We start from the raw sequence: 18,829 nt of genomic DNA on the forward strand, positions 1-18,829 counted from the left end.
AGTCTCGGACGCACCACCTGCTGCTCCAACAGAGTAGTAATCCCAGCCATCATGTTTGCATTGGCTTGCTCCAATGCTGAAAGAGGGTTCTGCGGTGGTGGGGATCCCTCACGCCTGTTAACTGGTCTTGGAGGCATTCTGCACCACCACATATTTCTTTACGTAAATCGCCATGCATAACTAAGTACTTAAAAAAAAAATTTTTGCTAATATAAATACTTAAGTCTTAAACATGCTACTACTAAATCATACTAAAAGCAATTAAAACTTACAGACCGGTAGCGTGGATTTTTGAAGTCGCATAGTAGTGATGACCCCACCAAGAACACGTCTCTGATACCAATTGAAACAACCAAATTTTCTAAAATAACATATGCGGAAATTTTTTTTTTATCCTATGTAAAATAAATGTACATACATGCCCATACATATATGCACAACAATAAACAGATTTAAAAATAACTTAAATAAAATGCAACATTTTATACTTAAATATCTGAGTCAAACTTAAATAAAATACTGTCAAAACAATTAACTTAAAAGTTTGCATGCAATAAATTACTTAATAAAAATAGTATTAAAATTCGCCACTGAAATGACTTAAAAGAAATAAATAAATAACAGGGTTTAAAAATACTTAAAAATATTCATAATGACTCAAACGACGGCTGCGGGGGATCACTGCCTGTCTGCTCATACGTCCTCGCCGCCGGTAGGTACTACATCTTCCTCTACGTACTCACCTGCACCATATAAGTATAGTGAGCCTAGAGGCCCAACATGCTAACATAACAAGGATTTAAAATAATTTAAATCACTGAAGTACTAATACATAACATATACATGAATGGGCATGCTTAAAAATCATGAATCATAACTTAAAATCTTACTTAAACTTGATCTTAAATATAATCATATAATACATACATAAACATTGTTGAGCATAACATTTTTCTAACATCGCACGGTCATATCCATAGTGTAACCTTAAACTTAAAAGGTTCGACTGATCAGTCTCTTAAAACCAACGTACGCGGAGGTGACGAATCACCTCTTGCTAGTAGTAAACTACCCTTAAATTGACAGTAAACTGCCCTTAACATGTGGGGGCTTGTCCCCCTTAAATTGTCACACTACTTCAACTTCCAACATAAAATTATTTTTCTTGCTCAACCTTAAACATTAAATCATGCCATAAAATTATTTCATGAATGCATGTACTAAAATATAAATGTGTGTCCTTCATATATATTTAATTTAATTTTTATACTAACATATATATACTAAAATAACTTTTATGAATAAAATAATTAAATATATAATTAGGGCACATGCAATTTCTCATGGTTTGTACTGAACTGCTGGCTCTAACACTCAGGCCAATTTTCTTAAATTCTGGCCCATTAACACTGAGACTGATCCATTAACATACTTAAGCCCATTAACACATTTCTAAACCCAATAAATCAATTAAAGCCCATTAGCACATACCCAAACCAATAACAACTTAATCTGGCCCAATGGGCCCAAAAGCCCAAAGACTGGCCCAATAACTTTCATGGGCTCCCAAGCCCATAAAAATTATCGGGCTAACTTAATTTAATTTAATTAAGCCCAATAACAATTAAATTCAACCCAAATAATTAAATGAAACCCAATTAAATTTTTGGATTTAATTAGGCCCATTTAACCCTTAATTAAACTTAAAACTTAAAAATAAAAATATCCGAGCCCGACTCACTTAACCCGAACCCGGACCCAACTAACATAACCCATGACTATCCAGACCCGACCCGAACCCACTCAAAACCCTAAACCCGATCCCTACTTCCCTTTTCATGCGGCCGCGAGCAGCAGCCCTTCTAGGGCTGCTGCCGCCTAGCTCTGGCCGCCCCTGACCGGAGCTCTGCCGCCCAGACGTGGCCCACGTCTGGGCGGTCCTAACCTGACCAAGGCCCCGACCCTATGCAGCCCACGCACAGAGCACCGAACCCCCTTCCATCAAACCCTAAACCTGCGACCCCAAGCCCGATCCTGCACCAGCACCTACCTGGGCTTGTTTGGCTCGAACCACTCGAGCCACTTGAGTCCAGACCACCCTCACACGACTTAGGGACCCCTGACCAGCAGCTATACTACCATGGAGGGAGAAAAACGTGAGCTTGAATGAAGAAAGCACATGAACGAGCATCAAGAACAAAACCGTCTCATTTTTCTGAAAATCTATGAACAAATCGATGCATACACAACACACACATAATAATCACTGATATAGTGCGAAAAAGAGGAAGAAAACATGTCTATCACCGACGATGAGAGCTAGAATGCGTAGGCGACGATTCCGGGACGACGGGACGACGACAACCACTTGAAGCTTCAACAAAAATCGGCTATGGTGACTTAGGGCCTACTGACCAATTGGGAAGGTGATGGAGGCGGCTGTGGGCGCTTAGGGTGAGTAGAAGATGGAATGAGCGTGTGATAGGGGATTTGGGCGATGGTTTGGGTAGTTTAGGATAATAATTTTGGAAAAATAGATAATCTAGGAGATAATAACATAATTACAAAGGTTCCTAAGTTTTTAAAATATTGATAACTTAAATAAAATATCACAAATCTCGAAATATTAAATTAGGGGATTTTTTTAAAGATAATAAAAAGTCAATAACATGGCTTAATTTGGGTAAAAACGGACTCCTAAAGTTATATAAAATTAAATACTGATAATTTTGAGGGCATAAAACTCAAAATAATATTTTTGGGCTCTAAAAAGACTCATAAAATAATTTGGGTAGAAAGTTGTCATCTCGTCCGTCCACGGTCCCGTCTACGCGATAAAATAACTAAATTTCCATAAATCATGAAAAATCTCTAATTATGGGTTAAATGCTTAAAAATAACTTAAAACATGCACGAATAATTTCACATAATTATTTAACCCATAATCTAAAATTCTAAATAAATAAAATCCCTAATTATGCATGCGAATTTACGTACTAAAAATACTGGGTGCTACAATATGTATATATATCGTGACCATTAAAGTTATTAAATAAAATGTAGAGTGATGATAAATTTTGTGTTTCTGATTAGATTGATACTTAAATTAAATTATGATTGATAATTTTTCGTTGTTGAGAGCATTATTGTTTTCATTCTATATTTTGTTGTAGCCAATAAATTATTACCGATTTGTTTGATTTATAGTAAATTCATTCATAATTTCAATTTCTAAAATAAAATATAACTTAACGTGTTATTAATTTCATCCCGCCAAAGTGAAAATGAGTTAAATTTTGAATATAAGAAAATACACAACTCAAGTATTGAATTAAAATTGATATAATATATATATATATACCATTAAAGTGATTAAATAAAATTTAGAGTGATGATAAATTTTGTGTTTTTTTATATCTAACCACATTTTTTAGTAATTATAGTTATTTATTGAAATGCAATTAAAGAAGCAATTATGTTTTTAATTAATACAAAGCATAATACGGTGTAAAATGATACAATGTCATTAAATAGATGAACATATAAAAAATAAATATATAATGTAATATTTAAATAAATATTATAAAATAATAAAATATATAATTACAATTTATAAATTCAGATAAGATCTTGATAAAAAATTTGCAGATCAATTCAAAAAATTTCGAATTTTATGAATTCAAAATTGTAGAAGAAATCTTTTGATCTTACGTAATTTTTTTTCCTCAAAATCTGCTTGCTCTTAAGATAGATTAAGACCTTTGCTCTTATCAATTTATGCGTAATTTTTCATAGAAAATTTTTTAAATTTTTTATTATCTCTAAAAAAATTATTTAATATATTAAAAATTTTTATTTGTGGATATACTATTATTTGGTTTTTAACATTGCTAAAAATATTATTTTGATAATATTTTAGCTTTTCTTTTGTTATCTAAACGTTTTTTAACTTTGGTAATTACATATTTTTATTATATAATACATATTTAATTTAAGGTTTTAAAATGTTGAAATATATCAATTATTATATTCTATTATTATTTTTTAATATAATAATAGTACTCCGATTCGCCTGTCCGGTTGAACCGGTTGAACCGTTTTTATGGTTTACCGGTTTGATTACGATTTGGTTATGAAAACATTGATATCTAGTACATCATATATATATATATGATGTGTCAAACATATTATACAAATTTAATATCGATTAATATAATATATGTTTGAAATACCTTGAGGAGCATAATTTGTGGGTTGTTGACATGTTCTTGTACTTTTACGAACAAAATTTGATGTTAAACTCTGATATGGTATTGGTTGTACGTGACACATTAATTGCTGAAGCATGGTGTCATCAATACCTTGTATGAAAAACAAATTTAAAACATTATTCATAAAAAATTTGAGGAACATAATTGTTGGAATTGTAACTATATTTTGTGATATATGTTTAAAAAAATAAAATTTAGGAATTTTTTTTAACAATGTAAATTTATGTATGTTAATCTGTTTGTAATAAAAAACCACGTGTTTTTTAGTAATTAAATTTATTTATTGAAATGCAATTAAAGAAGCAATAATTTTTTAATTAATTAAAAATTAATACGTTGTAAAATTATACGATGTGATTAAATAAATGAACATATTAAAATAAATGTAATTTTATCTTTAAATAAATGTATAAATAAATTAATAAGAAATAAAATTACAATTTGTAAATGCATATAAGATTGTTATAAAAATATCGACGTGAACATATATATCGTGATACACCGAATATCTCTAATACGTTGTACAATGATACAATGTGATTAAATAAATGAAAATATAAAAAATAAATATATAATGTTATATTTAAATAAAAAGTATAAAATATTAAAATAAAAAATTACAATTTATAAATGCAGATAAGATTGTTATAAAAAATTTCAAATCAATTCAAATTTTTTCGAATTTTATGAATTCAAAATTGTATAAGAAATATTAAGTTATGTATAGTATGTCATATGTGATGTGTCAAACATAATATACAAAATTTACTATCGATTAATATAATGTATGTTTGAAATACCTTGAGGATCATAATTTGTGCTTGTACTTTCACGGAGAAAATTTGATGTTAAGCTCTGATAAGGTATCGATTGTACGTGATACATTTGTTGAATCATGGTGTCATCAGTGCCTTATATGAAAAACATATTTAAAGAATTATTCAAAAAGATTTTTATATATTTTTAAATAAAAAATAAATATATAATTTGTAGATATTTTTAAAAGAAAATATAAAATTATGTTTAAAAGTATTTTCAATCTACATGTCACCTAAATTATAAATGAACACATTTATAAATTAGAAATAGGAATCAGTTTGAGAATTACGAATATATATATTTTTAAATAAAATACCATATAATTAGATATGGTCAAAGACATAAATTTAGACTTTGAACGTATTAATTTAATCAAATAAAAAATCACTAATCTTTATAACAAATAAGATTTTATAAAAAATTTCCAGATTGCTACGATTTTGAAATATTGACAAAAAAATTCCATATTGCTACGAAATTGTAATAATATACAATTTTAAACTGCATTATATAATGCAATGTTTGTAAAATAAATATTCTAAAATGTTTTGCACAAATCTTTCACCTTCGTGAGAAGTTGTAGAAGGTCGGGTCCTCCTCCGATAAGTCTCTCTTCTTTGTGCAAAATATGTAATCCTTTCATCATTAGTCATTGTGTGTCGTCTTTGCCTTTCTAAAAGCCTTCGTTATTCACGTCGTCGAGAAACGTCATTTTCTCCTTCTGTTTGATTATAATGTTATCGAATGATAATAGAAACCAAAATAAATACCAAAAACAATGATTAATAAATGACTCGAAATATTTGTTTAAATTTGTATATAGTGAAGTCGATACCGAACGAATTGGGAGTAACATTAGAGACATGCAAGACTGATTCAGGTGGAGATGTTATGCGCTCATTCCCATATCTTCGTTGGTGGTAATTTGACCGGTGCCGTGAAAGAAGTTCTTCTCGTCGTTCTTCTGTCATTGATTGTCTTCTTAATCGTTGAAGCGCCGTGTTTAATTGACGTCTACGATTGTCGCTCGGATTACCAGGATCAATAATGCGTGGGGGAGAAGAAGCCATTAAAGCTATAATGACATATATTCAGTTGATGAGAAAAAAAATCAAGCATGATTAAAATTATCAAAACTCAAAAGAAATAACAATAATGAATTAATGAAACACCTAAACATATATATGATTGGTGTGAAATTTCATCAAACAATTGGCGGTCATTTCGTAGATATGATATGAAAATGGTTTTCAGATGAGAAATTAATTTACCAGCAAAGACAAATGACATCTCCAAAATCAACAAACAAAAAATAGGAGAAATGAGCATATAAATTTTGAATTGAAGATTCAAGAACACCCCGAATTTGAATCACCTAAATGCATATTTAGTTCCAATAGTTATTTCTTAAGGAACCGATAATATTATCATTTTGTTTATCTAGAAAATATTTTGCCTGTTGTATTCTGCATCAAACCGCAAGTGGTCAATTGAAAATTGAAAATAACTGGCCAGCATGTGTGTACAACCACTACACCAAATTGTGGTATCAACAACACTTGAATGACAACGGTTTTCTTGAAAAACCGTTGTCGTTTTGTCTTTAACAATGGTTTTTACTAAAACTGTTGTTGTTGGCCCTTTTTTAATGAACAAAAACAACGGTTTTTTAAAAACCATTGTCGTATATGTGTCAAAGACAACGGTTTTAAAAATCGTTGTCTTTGAGCGGGTTTTTTAAGCCCTACGACAACGGTTTTAATTAACTGTTGTCTATGAGCGGATTTTTGGGTTATACGACAACGGTTTTTTTAACCGTTGTCTTTTTTTTATTGTGTTATGTAAGTTAAGACAACATTTTTCTTAAACCGTTGTCGTTTTCATTCTTTTTTTTTCTTTTTTTAAACTCACATAATAATAATAATATATATATATATATATATATATATATATATATACATACACACACACACACAATTTCCTGCACAAGCCCTAGCCCAACCTCAATATATCGCTACTTCCACCTAGCTTCTTGTTTCTATTCTTCTTCGCCTACTTTCTCTCTTCTTGCTCCCTTCCTTTCCTTCCTTACGTCGTCGCCTCTCATCCACACCAACCGGCCCCTCCTCCAAGAAAGTCGCACGATCTTCACCTTCTTTTTCTCTCCCCACACTTTTCATGTTTCAATGGATTCCTTCGAGGCAGGGGGCTCATGCCCTGTTTTGGCTTACTCCGCCTCTGCTCCCAGCTAGGATTTCGGTTTTACGCTGTATCTTTTAATTGGATCCCCACTCGGCCTCATTTCTCGACCTCGCTTTACAAAAGCCCTAAACCCTAGAACCGCTGCTCCACGAAAGCGGAAGATTTTGTGAAAAGCTCCTTTGCTCCTCGCAGTCGATGGCCACCGCCGTACTTCTTAGATCTCTCTGTCGCCAAGATTTCACTTCAGCTCCGGTTTCTGTTTTCAGAACAGTATGCTTATTTTTCTATGACTTGCGTTCTGAATTTGTTATTATTCTTCGATATGATTATGTGTGATTTATTCTTGATACGTGTTTATTTAGGTAGTTTCTCAGATTGATTTAGTGTTACGGTTTGTTTGATTTTGAGTCCTTGTGCTGTGTGAACTTAGTGTATGTTCTGATGTCTTCGGATCATTTCGATTATGACGTGGGTATCTTTGAAGCTGGGTAGATATTTTTCCTTCTTTCTTTCTGTCCTTCGTCTTCTGCGTTTTGTATTGGTCTTTGACTAGTAGAAGCATCTCTATGTTCTTTCTATTCATTATATGCTCGAAGATTTTGAGTCTTCTTCTTTGTTGGTTATTTCCTCAGCTTTTACGTGGTCTTAATTTTTCGGGAGTACTTTTTATTTGGAGGTGTTAGATAATTTACCTAAGCGTTTGAAATGTAAGTTCAAAGAAATTTCCGCTAAAACTAGGTAGAATTTTAATAATTAATAAAAATATATAAATATACATAAAATGACATCTTTTCACCGACGAGTGTAAGGCTAAAAAGGATTAATGACTTGTAAGATATCAAATAAAAAAAAATAATTCAAATTCGATATCCAAATATAGCAAGTTATTAAAAAATCTCTTCATCAAATTATCTAATGGGGACCTTACACTTTCTACCAAAACCTTCACACCATTTGTTATATATACTATATTGGGTGAAGCACACTTTATTGTCTAATAATTGGATAACAAAGCATAGGGGAAAGTCGCCGCGCCGGTTCAGCCACTCATCGGCTCTTTCAGGATAGTTCGCTTTCGACCATCTATTTCCGGCGACGTGGTTGCTGCAGATTGTGGTAAGTTGAAGCTAAATTAGAAGATTATTTGGTTTGAAGGTATTAGTACCTCTGTTTCTTCTTTATTTTGGCTTTTATTCTTCCCTTCCCTTTATGTATGTTATGAAAAAATGCTTTATATATGATTCATGATTTCGACCATCTCTTTATATGTTGTTACGAGTTCACACAATTTTGTTCAAACTATGAATTAAAGTTGTTTGATTTGACTCGATAATTTTTTGAGCTTAACTAAGAAAGTTCAAAATATTTTGTTTGATCGATGTAATTTATAACACAATTTTTTTTTTTATGTTTTTTACATTTATTTTCAAGTTCAGTAGGTTACCTGCGATTGTGTGTTTTTTAATTTTACTTGTTTTGTAAGGGAAATGATAAATTTACGTTCATTCCCTGGACCAAACTTAAAATGTACATGCCCAAAACTTGCTGGTTTCCTATAATAGGATCTTATAAATTAGGCGAGGTTAATTATTTGTTGGCCAAGTATTGTATGTGTGATCATGTGTGCATGTCTTGCTTTTCCAAATTCAAGAAAGCACATGAACCTCTTAATTTTCCAAACCCAATGGGCACATATTGCAACCCCATATATAATATTCTAATACTGACTTTGAAATGATTCAAAGAAACTCTTTAGCTTCTTGCTGCCTCTATAAATACACAGGGTTTGCAACACCATTACAAGGGAAAAAAGGCATCAATTAACTCATACTACCATTCAAAATGGCGAAAATGGCGACGAATCCTCTTGTTATCAGTAGAGTTATTGGATATGTTGTCGATCACTTCTCGACCACTGTTAGAATGTGTGTTACTTACAACTCGAACAAGCAAGTGCTGCACAATGGCTACGAGCACTTTCCTTCTGCAGTCACTTGTAAACCTAGAGTTGAAGGTCATGGAGGTGATCTCAGATCATTTTTCACCTTGGTAAGTAATTATATATATGCTTCTTGATTTTATTGTGCCAGTTTACTGCTGACGGCTAGTTTTGTTCCTGGTTTAATTTCTGAGCCACATGGATGAAATATATGTACATTTACTTTCTTGGGTTTTTGTATCATCATATTATCACAGACCCGGATGTTCCAGGTCCAAGCGATCCATATCTTAGGGAGCACTTGCACTGGTATATGTGTGTGTGTGTGTGTATATATATATATATATATATATATATATATATATATATATAAACATATATTCTTTTGCATATATACACGCATTTTATGGTGTAAAAAATATATATGACCAAGTTCGTAAGTTTACTACGGTTCTTTCAAGTTTATGGAGCATCATTTTTCGTAAGCAAGAGTTCATTACAGATACCGCGAACGACGATCTTCCATCGTACATAAACTATGATTTTTAGTGTTCATATTCAACTCATTAATTTTAACAAATTTTATTTCCTCACTACTTTTGTTATTTCACGTTAATTTATTAATTTTAATCAACTTGAAGAATGCTAGAAAGGAAATAAACAAAATTACTACTGATTTGAAAGATGAGCTTGGTAAACCAAGGTATGAAGTTCTCACTCTCCATTTTTTTTTGGAAAAAATATGCTTTTTATTTCCAACTTTTCCTTGTGATACAGATTAGAACTTCTTTCTTTTTTTGAGGTGCTATTTAACTTTTTCCTTGATACTTGATAAATGGTGAAAAGTTGGTTTTGTTTTATTTTGTTTCGTTTCTTTTTGTAATAAAAGAAGTCGCAAAGAAACAAAAATCATAAAAGGGTTGTCTTGAAAAGTTTGAACTACGGAATACCCCTTATTGTCAAAATAGCATTTGTATGTAACTCAAAAAGTACTCTCACGCAGTATATTGCTTGTAATCTTATTATAATGACTATTAAAAATGATTTTCTCGAATTTGTTTTCTATATTTTTCTTGAGTTTTCTGGGAATAGTTGTCATTATGAAGGCCATCTGATATTTTATCTTCATGTGTCAATTGTTTTATTAGTTGGACAAATTGTCTACATTATGATAATACTCTTTTATGTTGTTTTATGATCCATGATCATGCTGGGTTTTCATATGCTGCTTTAACTTGAGATCGTCTTTAAATTGGAGGTTATGAAGGTTAAGGATTGAGATTTGGTATTACTTGTTTTACGATGTTCAAATCTCTATGTACGGATCTTAGATTCTTGAAACAATATCTTTATTTATTGTTGGGCATTGGTGTTCTTGGAATTTTGAAGGGTGACGTTTGAATAACTTACATGGGATCCATCAGAAACTCTTTTCTTGCTATTTTTGTAGGTTTCCTTCCCAGATATCTTGGCAGAACAACTAACAAGTCAGGTTCCTATTTAATTTCCTTCATAATTTTAGTGCTAATTAGCTAGTGACTATAATTTTTATTTTATTTAGCCAATATTCTATGTGGTGATTTCACTTTCATTCATTTGAGGGCCATACTTTTAGAAGTTTGCAATTTTACATTTGCATTTGTTGAGTTCTTTTCTATTTATACTTGAATTGTGTTTATGATTTTTTGCCTTTTCTTTTTAATAATTTACAGATTGGAGATCCAATTCTGAAGTAAGTTTTTCATCTGATACTGCTTCCAAAATGGAAATCACCAATGACAATGTTATCATTGAAGACAAGTGTACCGTAAAAGATTCTGTGTCGCAATCTAGCCAAATCCATATCATGGGTGTTCTCGACGAAATTATAGCTGAGGAAAGAAATAACAAGGTATCATACATATCAATTTTTGTCCTTACTATTATCTCGGTTTAAATTCAAAAACTTATTCATATGATATGTTTCTTGCTTATAAAGTGATAATAATGCGGATGCACAAATATATGATATATGCAATATAAATTTGGATGGATCAGATTTATTCCTCTATATGGCAACACCTTGGGATTTAGCTTTCCACAGGTCCCTAAGATAGCCACGTGCATTGATAATATACTTGATAGGCTGATACTTGTTAAATTTTTGCAGAAAACATTATGTCCGGCTGGTTTATGTCGAGTTCACTACGATAAAGCTGCTAAATAAATTGTTTATGGTTGTTTTTTAATTATTTTTTTACTTGAGGCTTGTGTTTTGATCTTGTTGTATAATACTTTTGGAATCAAAAGTATTTGTATTTTACATGTACCTAAAATAATGTTAATTTTCTTATGATATCAAACAAGAAGGCAGATCCATGCTAGTATGAATTAAAGTTGGGAGGCTAGCTATTGGGATGTGGAGTGAAACTTGAAATGGTGTGTGGTTTGAGTTATTGGGATTTTGTGGAGTGGAACTTGAAAGTGCCAAATCCATGGTTTAGCTTGTGGCCTGTGGATTGGTCGGAGCCCACGGTTTGTCAACTGTGTCTACTATATTTTATGAATTCATTCAATACAAATGCAAAATGAGTTGAATAAAATCTGCACTGCCTTTCCTTTTGGAGTTGCTGAGTTTTTTTTTTTTTTTTTTTTCCATGACAAGTGAGATATTAGTTTGATAGTTGAGATTGAATTCCATGTTTAAATTGGTCTAAGATTTTGTTGATAATTTTGGACTGAGAATGTGTTTTCTTGTAGGTAACTCGGGAGTAATGCATAAGGGGTTTTGATGCAAGGATTGAGCTGTGTTTCAGATCGCCTTGGTAATACGTAGAAGTCATCTCGTGAACATCGTTATCAAGAACAAACACATGATGATTTATGTTTTGATACAACCATCTTTTGGAACTACTTTTGTTACATTTATATTATATTAGATGAGATATTTTGAGTTTTAACTACGTAGTATTATCTTCCAAATTAGATGTGTGTAACTATTTTGGAACTTGAATATTTTCATGGATTCAATGTAGTAAATATTTTATTTTATATTGATTTCTTTATTAATATTTATAGTTCGTATGAAGATTAATTAGGCAACGGTTTTAATGACTCCAAATACAACTGATTTATGTTATTGCAAAACCGTTGTCGTATACCACAAACGACAACGGATATACACTGTTGCAAAAACCATTGTCGTCATTCAAAAACGACAACGGATATACACTGTTGCAAAATCGTTCTTGTAATCCACAAACTACAACGAATATAAACTGTTGCAAATATGTTGTCCTAAGCCATAAACAACAACGGATATAAACTGGGCAAAACCGTTGTCTTAAATAGTAAATGACAATGGATTTACACTGTTGCAGAACCGTTGTCTTTGGAGACTTACAACAACGGTTACAAACTGTTGCAAAACCGTTGTCGTTGGATAGCAAGCACAACGGATATACACCGTTGTTATATGGCACGCTTTTTACAACGCCCCCAGTTACAACGGTTTTATCCCCCCCCTATGACAACGGATAATATCCGTTGTCGTTTTGCGATTTTCTTGTAGTGAACACTGTTATTCTAAATCAACAAAAGGCTGGAAAATATGTCACAAACAATGACCACTTACAATACATGAACGAATGAATGTTGCCACATAAAACCGAAAGGGAGTAATGAACCACATCATTTGCTGCCATACAATAACCCCTGCCATGTCCACTACATAATTCATACAAAATAATATATAAAACAAAGAGAACATATTATTATCACTATATATTAAGGTGGTTGGATAAGAAAAAGAGAACACAATGAAAATGTAATGCAACAGAAAGACCAAACGGTGACATTTAGCCCACTCATTGGACCTCCCTTTCCCCTAACGTATTTGGATGCTCTTACAATGGGGCGAAGGCGATCATGGTTTTGTGTGAATTTCATCAAACAGTTGGCAATCATTTTGTGAATATGATATGAAAATAGTGTTCAGATGATAAATAAATTTACCAGCAAATACAAATGACATTTCCAAAATCAACAATCAACAAACACAAAAAAGCGAGAAATTAGCACATAAATTTTGAATCAAAAATTCAAGAACACCATAAAGTTGAATAACCTAAATGCATATTTAATCTCCAATATCCGACAAATTAGAAGAGAACCAATGAAATTGTGTAAACATAGAAAAAAAACTTAATCCATGTATAATAAACAAACAGAAAAGAAACAAACAGACAATAAATTCATTATTCATCCAAATAAGTAAAAAATTCGTGAAAGCTGACTGAAGTAAAGAGAGTAAATATCGGATTGCTGGGAAGAATCGATTACCTTAGAACAAAAAATGGAGAGCCAGTTGGCCGATTATATGGTCCCAAAATTTTTGATTGCAGGGAAAGGCCGATTATAACTACTGGGAATTTTCAGTGCTACAAAGTGCGATTATTGAAACTTTTAGAAATCTTCACGATGAAAATTTTTGGTTATGACGGTTTCCGGCTGGCTTGTGAAAATGAATAGAGTGTGAAGCTCTTGGTTGTTGCGAAACGTTGGGAAGGAAATATAATGAAAGAGATAATACCTGATTCATCGAGATGAATCAGTTGGAAACGTGTTTCTGATATAAACGTGGGTAGAAATTCAAAAGACCATGGATGATATGTGAGTATTTTGTGTTTTTACAGTTGGCAGTTATTTTGTGAATATGATATGAAAATAGTGTTCAGATGATAAATAAATTTACCAGCAAATACAAATGACATTTCCAAAATCAACAATCAACAAACACAAAAAAGCGAGAAATTAGCACATAAATTTTGAATCGAAAATTCAAGAACACCATAAAGTTGAATAACCTAAATGCATATTTAATCTCCAATATCCGACACATGAGAAGAGAACCAATGAAATTGTGTAAACATAGAAAAAAAAACTTAATCCATGTATAATAAAAAAACAGAAAAGAAATAAACGGACAATAAATTCATTATTCATCCACAAATAAGTAAAAAATTCGTGAAAGCTGACTGAAGTAAAGAGATTAAATATCAGATTGATGGGAAGAATCGATTACCTCAGAACAAAAAATGTAGAGCCAGTTGGCCGATTATATGGTCCCAGAATTTTTGATTGCAGGGAAAGGCCGATTATAACTACTGGGAATTTTCAGCGCCACAAAGTGCGATTATTGAAACTTTTAGAAATCTTCACGATGAAATTTTTTGGTTATGACGGTTTCCGACTGGCTTGTGAAAATGAATAGAGTGCGAAGCTCTTGGTTGTTGCGAAATGTTGGGAAGGAAATATAATGAAAGAGATAATACCTGATTCATCGGGATGAATCAGTTGGGAACGTGTTTCTGATATAAACGTGGGTAGAAATTCAAAAGACCATGGATGATATGTGAGTATTTTGTGTTTTTACAGTTGGCAGTCATTTTGTGAATATGATATGAAAATAGTTGAAGAAATTGGAAAAAGGATAATACTCATTCATATTGATTTCATACATATTACAAACATATATAAAGATATGTGATTAGCCTAGGAATATGGATGTACAATCATTAGTTCCTAAGAATAAGCCTATACAGAATATTAGCTCTAATTATCTCCACTAATTTAGCTTGACATATATACACAGAATATTCTTCTATGCTCCAATACTCCCCCTCAAGCTGGATCCAAAGGATTTATGGCTCCAAGCTTGCTCAAAAGCCTGTGGAACTGTGTAGTTGTCAACACTTTGGTGAACACATCAGCTAGTTGATCATTGGAACGCACATATTGAGTGTCAATTAATTTGGATTGAACTTGTTGATGAATGTAGTGACAGTCTACTTCAATGTGTTTGATTCTTTCATGAAACACGGGATTAGAAGCAATGTGCATAGCGGCCTGATTATCACAAAAAAGTTTCATAGGAATAGAACTAGGACAACCTAGATCAATAAGAAGACTATTAAGCCATACGAGCTCACATGCTGTGGAGGCCATTGCACGATACTCAGCTTCAGCGCTAGATCGAGCAACCACATGTTGTTTTTTACTTTTCCAAGAAACCAGATTACCACCAAAAAACATACAATAACCAGTAGTAGAAAGGCGATCAAGTGCATTCCCAGCCCAATCAGAATCGGTATATCCCATAATATTAGTGTGGCCATTACAGGTCATGACTATTCCATGACCAATCGTACCCTTCAGATACCGCAAGATTCATTTTACCATGCCTAGATGTTGAATGGTTGGAGCATGCATATGTTGACTAACAAGACTAACTGCAAACGTAATATCTGGTCTTGTGATAGTCAAGTAGATGAGCTTTCCCACAATTTACTGATAATAGCTTGGTGAGTCTAGGGCTTTTTCTGTAGAAGCAAGCCTCAATTTGCTATCGAGAGGAGTAGCAGCGGGTTTGGTGTGTAACATCTCAGCATCTTGAAGTAAGTCTAAAATGTATTTACGCTGGTTAAGGAATAGCCCTTTGCTGGAAGCCGCCATTTCAATTCCAAGAAAGTACTTCTGAAACATCTACTACTAATACATGCGGAATTTTTTTTTAAAAAATAATACTAAGTAAAATATATGTACATACATGCCCATACATATATGCACAAAATAAACAGATTTAAAAATAACATAAATTAAATGCAACATTCTTACTTAAATAACTGAGTCAAACTTAAATAGAATACTGTCAAACAATCCACTTAAAAGTTTGCATGCAATAAAAATTATTTAATAAAAATAGTACTAAAATTCACCACTGACAAACATAAAAGAAACAGAGTTTTTAAAAATTCTTAAAAATATCCATAAAGACTCAGCCGGCGGTCACGGGGGATCACTGCATGTCCGCTCATACGTCCTCACCACCGGTAGGAACTACATCTTTCTCTACGTACTCACCTGCACCATTTAAGTGTAGTGAGCCTAGAGGGCCAACATGCTAACATAACAAGAGTTTAAAATAATTTAAATCACTGGAATACTAATACATAACATATAAATGAATGAGCATGCTTAAAAATCATGAATCATGACTGAAAATCTTGCTTAAACTTGATCTTATATATAATCATATATTACATACATAAACATTGTTGAGCATAACATTTTCTAACATCGCATGGTCATATCCGTAGTGTAACCTTAAACTTAAAAGTTCGACTGATCAGTCTCTTAGAACCAACGTACGCGGCGGTGACGAATCACCTCTTACTGGTATTAAACTACCCTTAAATTGACAGTAAACTGCCCTTAACATGTGGGGACTGGTCCCCCTTAAATTGTCACACTACTTCAACTTCCAACATAAAATTATTTTCTAGCTCAACCTTAAACATTAAATCATGCCATAAAATTATTTCATGAATGCATGCACTGAAAATATGTCCGTAATATATATTTAATTAATTTTTCATAATATAATATACTTATACTTAAAATAGACTTTATGCATAAAAATAATTAAATATATATCCCGGACTTATTTATTTTTCATGGGTTGGTCCAGACTGCTGGTCACTCATCTAGGCCCAATAATCTTAAATAAAAGCCCAATCATTTTATTCAACTTAAATGGGCCTAAAGAAAATATTTAAGCCCATTAACTTAAACAAGCCCAATAAGACTCTAGACAGACCCAAAAATCTCCTGACTGGCCCAAAAATTCTATGGGCCCACGAGCCCATAAAAATTATTGGGTTAGCTTAAAAATAATTTAAAAAACCCAAATAAAATTATTTGGAGGCCCAAATAATTTTCTAACTAATTTTAAAAGCCCAAAATACACTTGAACCATTAAATACTTAAAAATTAAAATACCCGAGCCCGACCCACCTAACCCAGACCCAGACCACCTGACCCAACCCTAGACCTACCAGACCCGACCCTGACCCCAAGACCCGACCCAGTCCCCAGCCCCAGCCCAAAACCCGAACCCCCCCTTTCCCCTTCTCTTTGCTGCGCGAGCAGTAGCCCTTCAAGGGCTGCTGCCGCACGGCTCCGGCCATACCGGCCAGAGCGCCGCTGGCAGGACCTTCCCAGGGTCCTGCCGGTCCTAACCCATGCAGCCCTCTGACCCATAACAGCCCTGCATGGTCCAGCCGAGCTCTCTTCCAATAAACCCTAACCTGCGAACCCATGGACCCAAATCTGATGCAACTCGACTCCAGACCTGTTCCAGCCTTAACCCTGGCCATGGCTCAACCCCTATGACCCCAACACACCCCTTGACTCTTGAACCAGCAGACCGATCCCATCCCATAACAGAAAACGTGGGGTTTTGCATGAAACAAAGCAAAAATCATGAGTTTACCATGTTCTAGCCAAGAACTTAACATAAAACGTGAATTTCCTAAAAAAAAAAATCTGACATCAGTGCATTAAATAGCTTATATGGTGTTGAGAAAGAATTAAACATGCCTTTATAATTGTTTGAAGTAGGTTGATGCGTATAAGGGCTCCGGGACGACGAACGGACCAAAAACTCGATAAATCTTCAAAGAACGAGTTGATCGGCTATGGAGGACTATTTTTTTGAGATGGAGGCGTGAAGAGGGTTTGGAAGAAGGTGGGAGTCGGCTGATTAGGGTTGAGAGATAGGGTAGGTTTGTTTTAAATTTGATAAATAGAATTAAAATAGGATATTAACTAATTTAGAAATAAAATCATACCTAATTAAATATTTAAAACTCCATAATAACTTAATAATTCTGATAACACAACCCAAATCCCGAAATATAAATTTAAGGGATTTTTAAAATTTAATAAAAATCATTAAAATGACTTATTTTGGCTAAAAATAAACCCTTAAATAAATATATAACTAAATACTAAATTTTTCTTGACAAAATACCTTAAAATATTATTTTAAGACTCATAAAACTCATAAAATATTTTTGGCTAAATATTTTGGTATCTCGTCCATCCACGGTCCAGTCTACGCGATCAAAACAATTAATTTCCATAAATCATGAAAAATCACTAATTATGGGTTAAATGCTTAAAAATAACTTAAAACATGCACACATAATTTCACATAATTATTTAACCCATAATCTAAAATTCTAAATAAATAAAATCCCTAATTATGCATGCGAATTTACGTGCTAAAAATACTGGGTGTTACAACTTCAATGAACCAAGATCCTTGATTGGAAATTTGTGTTGAAGTTGCGTTTTTAATTGAGCAATAGAGTCATTATTATTCCCGGTAATAATGAGATCATCCACGTAGATTAATACCACAAGTTTGTCAACTGAACCAAGCCGGACATAAAGAGACGAATCAGCTGAGCTCCTTCTAAAACCAAGAGATTCAAGAGCAGTGCTCAACTTGGCATGCCATGCACGGGGACTTTGTTTCAAACCATAAATTGATTTATGGAGTTGACAGACTAAGTTGGGATTGTCACTTTGAGGGTGCCCGGGAGGAAGCTTCATAAACACCTCTTCCTCGAGATCACCATGCAAGAATGCGTTTTTGACGTCCATCTGAAACAAGGACCAACCTTTATTGATAGCAACTGATAAAAGAACTCGTACCGTGGTCATCTTGGCAACGGTAGCAAAAGTTTCCTTGTAATAGACACCAAATTTCTGA

At 32.9% G+C, this 18,829-nt stretch overlaps 1 protein-coding gene across 5 annotated transcripts; it reads left to right on the forward strand.

The window, feature by feature from the left end:
• The first annotated feature begins 7,083 nt into the window (after positions 1–7,083).
• On the forward strand, positions 7,084–12,200 carry LOC140881133 (protein CENTRORADIALIS-like). 5 transcript variants are annotated; one of them, XM_073286194.1, is made up of 5 exons: positions 7,084–8,408; positions 9,076–9,341; positions 10,682–10,718; positions 10,944–11,122; positions 11,971–12,200. In XM_073286194.1, exons 2-5 carry the CDS (start codon positions 9,135–9,137, stop codon positions 11,983–11,985), a joined length of 438 nt encoding a protein of 145 aa, XP_073142295.1. In that variant the 5' UTR covers positions 7,084–8,408; positions 9,076–9,134; the 3' UTR covers positions 11,986–12,200. The 5 variants fall into 5 exon arrangements, 2 of the variants coding, with proteins under 2 accessions (XP_073142295.1, XP_073142294.1); XR_012149811.1 differs by lacking the exon at positions 9,076–9,341 and having other exon boundaries at positions 10,682–10,723; XR_012149810.1 differs by lacking the exon at positions 9,076–9,341.
• The last annotated feature ends 6,629 nt before the right edge of the window (positions 12,201–18,829 follow it).

Source organism: Henckelia pumila, chromosome 2 (genome assembly GCF_033568475.1).
Source record: "Henckelia pumila isolate YLH828 chromosome 2, ASM3356847v2, whole genome shotgun sequence".
Lineage (NCBI taxonomy): Eukaryota > Viridiplantae > Streptophyta > Magnoliopsida > Lamiales > Gesneriaceae > Henckelia > Henckelia pumila.